The sequence below is a fragment of the Myotis davidii genome, unplaced genomic scaffold, assembly GCF_000327345.1.
Source record: "Myotis davidii unplaced genomic scaffold, ASM32734v1 scaffold960, whole genome shotgun sequence".
Taxonomy (NCBI): domain Eukaryota; kingdom Metazoa; phylum Chordata; class Mammalia; order Chiroptera; family Vespertilionidae; genus Myotis; species Myotis davidii.
In genome coordinates this window covers 2,525,438-2,529,808 of record NW_006293003.1, presented here as the reverse complement: position 1 = coordinate 2,529,808, position 4,371 = coordinate 2,525,438, and the positions used below count along the sequence as shown (strand labels likewise).

The window sequence follows — 4,371 nt, the reverse complement described above, 5'->3', positions numbered from 1 at the left end:
TTACCTGGAGCCTGGGGAGGGGGCTGGAGGGTCCCATAGCCAGTGCGCAGTGTTACCTGGAGCCTGGGGAGGGGGCTGGAGGGTCGCCCAGCCAGTGCGCGTTACCTGGAGCCTGGGGAGGGGGCTGGAGGGTCCCATAGCCAGTGCGCAGTGTTACCTGGAGCCTGGGGAGGGGGCTGGAGGGTCGCACAGCCAGTGCGCGGTGTTCCCTGGAGCAGCTCCGCCTCCGGTCTTTATCCTAAAAACCAGTCGCACAGGCTGTCCAGGGCACCCAGCCTGCTTGTGTGTTTTTGTGACATCATTGTAATGTGGCTGCCCGCCCAGGCAGTCAGTTCACAAGGACGGGTCTCCGATGTGTCTCCAATGCCGCGGACGGTGCCTGGCGCACAGTAGGAGCCTGTGGGGTGGGAGCCACCCACAGTGATGGCCGTGATGGACAGTCACTGTCCGGTGACTTTGACAGCGAAGGTTGCGAGACACTTTGAGGTTTCTCAAACCGGAAGATAACCCAGCATGTCCCAGGTGTGGTGCGGCCTCACAGGTGGCCCAGCGCTCCCCCGAGGACTTCCGCTGTGTCTGGGACACCCTCACGGGGGAAGCGGGTGCGTTCTGCCACCCACACACGGCGCTTCCCCGCGACTGTCCATCCCTCGGCTGCTCCCTCGCCCCTCGCTCGTCGTGGAGTGATGCCGTCCTCCCCGAGGATCCCCCAGGATGTAGGCCTGTCTGGCGTCCATCTACGGGCTCATGTGTCGGTGGAATCGAGGCGTTCGCGGGAGTCAGCAGGACCTGCCGATGGTTGGGAGCGGGTTCGGGAGCCGGCAGGCTGACCCTGAGTTTCAGGCCGAGCAGCTGGGAGCGCGGGGGGACCACTCTTGTTGGGCTTTAGGTGGCGATGCCTGGGAGACCCCGAATGGAGGTGTCAGCGGGCAGTCGTGTGGGTCTGTTCTCAGAGAGTCCTGGGCTGCAGATGGGATTGGGGGAGGAACCTCCGAGAGAGGACAGAGAGGAGAGGGACCGGGACGGGGCCCTAAGGAGTTCCCACATTTAGAAGTCGGGGACCCGGGAGGGCGGGGAAGTCAGGAAGGCGAGAGAAGGGGGTCCAGAGGAAGGGGTGGGCAGCTATGCCTGACGTTGCTGGAGGTGAGTCACCTGAGGCCGGAGGAATGCCTTGATTTTCATGACGGGGACGCTCTGGGTGACCAGAGCAGGTGTGGGGGAGGCAGGGACAGGCGGTGGGAACAGTGACGGCGACAGTAGGTGGGGGCTGCTGTTAGAAGGTGCATCGCCGTGGGGGAGCAGAGGTGGAGCGGTGTGACCATCAGATGGATGACAGGTGTCTAGGTCGTTGCTAGTTTTCTGGAGGATCGACGTCAGGGTTCACCTAGACCAGTGGTCGGCAAGCTCATTAGTCAACAGAGCCAAATATCAACAGTACACAATTGAAATTTCTTTTGAGAGCCAAATTTTTTAAACTTAAACTATATAGGTAGGTACATTGTTATTAACTTAATTAGGGTGCTCCTAAGGCTTAGGAAGAGCCACACTCAAGGGGCCAAAGAGCCGCATGTGGCTCGCGAGCCGCAGTTTGCCGACCACGGGCCTAGACCACCAGACAGCCGACACAGCGTCCTTGCTCCGCTGCCCAGCGAAGGTGGGCAGCAGCCCTTCCTCACATCTGGGCCTCGCTCGCCGCTGGCTTCCCTGCAGGGTGTGGGGTTCCTGTGTGTCTGACCAGCCAGGGAGGGATTTTTATGGGGGACAGAAGAGGACCGCTCCAGAGCAGAGCAGCTGTGATGCCTCTGGTTCCCATGGCAACCCGCACTGTCATCTTCCCAGCAAGGGAAGGCTTCGTGGAGGAGTCCTGTGTCCAATGAACACCTGTCTTCTCTCAGCAAGGGTGGACTGAGCTCCCGCCGAGTGCCTGGTGCTGTGCACGGTGCCGGGGAGGAGGTGTTCTGCTCACATACAGTAACTATTTCTCCTCTGTTACAGTTGTGACAGTGAAGATATCAGGGGGAATTTCCACTGTCCAGCCCCTCACAGGACAGCATGTAAATACGATTTACGGCCCCCACCTGGGGCCTCGCTGCAGGTTGTCTCCATGGAGACGGCCCCTGGAGGCAAACCTCACGCTCACTGCCACCCAGATGGCTTTTGTGGGTCTAATACACGCAGAGCTGACTCGTGGGTGCGGGATGTGTGCTGTAAAATGTGGCCAAGGTCCTTTCACTTCCCTTCGGAGTTAATTCTCCTCCACCGCCCTGATTAACGACGCCTCGCTCACAGTTCACCTTCAGGAGAGATTTACTGCCCCGAGCTTCACATCCTGTCCGATTTCTGCTCTGACACCTTGCTTGCCATTTGGTGAAAATGTGATTAATTTTTATATGAACTAAATATGAAAAAGAACGCGGATGTCCTTTTCTCTCTTTTTAAAAAAATGTTTTTATTGATTTCAGAGAGAAAGGGAGAGGGAGAGAGAGAGAAACATCAATGATGAGAGAGAATCATTGATCGCTGTCTCCTCACATCCCACACTGGGGTCAGTTCCTGGTCAGGGCATATGTCCGGGTTGTGGTCTCAGTCCCCGTAGGGGGTGTGCAGGAGGCAGCTGTTCGATGCTTCTCTCTCTCCCTCTCCCTTCCTCTCTCTGTAAAATAAATAAAAAACATTTTTAAAAAAAGAATATGCTACTCAGCCACCGGTGTTCAGTCACTGGATGGGGCAGAGGGAGGGAGGAGGAGGAGGAGGATTTAAATTCTGAATACTTTGGGTGTAGTCTATGAGCACTAAACTTGACTATGGCCTGACCTACAGATAACTGGAAACCGCAGAGCTTTCCCCACCAGGGCCTCTGGTTCTGCCGGACGTTAGGTAATGAACTCTCCCGACCTGTGTGTCTCCCAGGTTGGAGATTGCAACCCTGAATCGGGCCGACTCAGATCTGGAGGCTTGTCGGACCCAAATCAGCAAGGACGTCATCGCCCTTCTGCTGAGAGATCTGAGCAGCGGGGGCCACCTCGCCCCTCAGGCGGAGAGGAGGATGGGCGCCGCTTTCAAAAAGCAGTTTCTGATGCTGGAGAAAGAAATACAAGAGGAGTATGATCGCAAGATGGTGGCTCTGGCGGCCGAATGTGACCTGGAAACAAGGAAAAAGATGGAAAACCAGTTCCAGAGGGAGGCAGCGACGATGGAGGAGGCGGAAGAACTGCTGAAGCATGTTAGCGAGAGGGTAAGGCAGCTCTGCCTCTCTCCTTCCTCTTGGGGAATCATCATTTATCCATTCATCCAGCCAGCAACCTACCCACCCATTCATCCACCCATTCATCCACCCATCCATCCATCCATCCACCCGTCCATCCGTCCATCCATCCATCCATCCATCCATCCATCCATCCATTTATTTGTCCATTCTTCATCTATCCATCTGTCACCCATCTGTTCATCCATCCGTCCATCCACCCATCCATCATTCATCATCTATTCATTCATCCATTAATCATCCATCCATTTATCTACCCATTTATCTATCCACCTACCCGTCTATCCATCTACCCACCCTTCCACTTATTCATCCCACATCCATCCATCCATCCATCATTGTCTACACATCCATTCATTTATCTATCTTCCTGTCCATCTCCACATGCATCCATCTCCCCATCCATTTATCTACCCACCGTGTGTCCATGTAGGCACCCACCATCCATTCATTCATCCATCCACCCATCCATCTGTCCATCTGTCTGTCTACACATCCACATGCTTATCCACCCACCACCCATCCATCCATCCAGAATTCATTTAGAAAGCATTTATTAATCTCTTACTGTCTTCAGGCATTGGGGTAGGCCATGAAGGTACAGAGAACAATGAGACATGGGTTTTGCATTAAAGAAGTCTGTAGTTTAAGAAGGATCATTACATATAAAAATGTGACATCGTTCACTATGTTATGGTAGAGTCATGTCCACGGTGCCGTGGGGGGACCAGGGGAATAGAAAGGCTTCATTCCCAGGAGGTTGCGTCCATAGCAAGGTCGCAATGCCGGTGTGCACGTGTGTCCCTCAACTGCAGTCGCTAGAGCACAGCTCTCTCCAGCACAGACTCGGGAGTCAGACAGACTGGGCCTCCAGTTCTAGAACATTCCGGCTCTGCTCCTGCTGGGGTCCAGGGATCCCCAAAGGTGTGGACGGAGTCGGCGAAGAAGGAATGACACGGAGGCAGCCTTCGGGTGATCATCATAGCCAGGTTCCTCTAGCCAGGATCTCCAGCCAAGTTCTGTCTAGGATCTCCAGCGAAGTTCTGGTTTGGATCTCCAGCCAGGTTCTGTGTCCATGTTCTCTTGCTAGGTTCTGAGTCAGTGTC

General features: G+C 55.0%; 1 protein-coding gene across 1 annotated transcript in view; it reads left to right on the top strand.

Annotated features, from left to right (window-relative positions):
* The window catches only part of EVC2 (Ellis van Creveld syndrome 2), a 42,031-nt gene that overhangs the window by 14,177 nt on the left and 23,483 nt on the right, over positions 1-4,371 (top strand). The window contains exon 8 of the mRNA XM_015565799.1: positions 2,911-3,235. Coding sequence (XP_015421285.1) covers positions 2,911-3,235 — 325 coding nt within the window. The remainder of the gene's footprint in view (positions 1-2,910; positions 3,236-4,371) is intronic.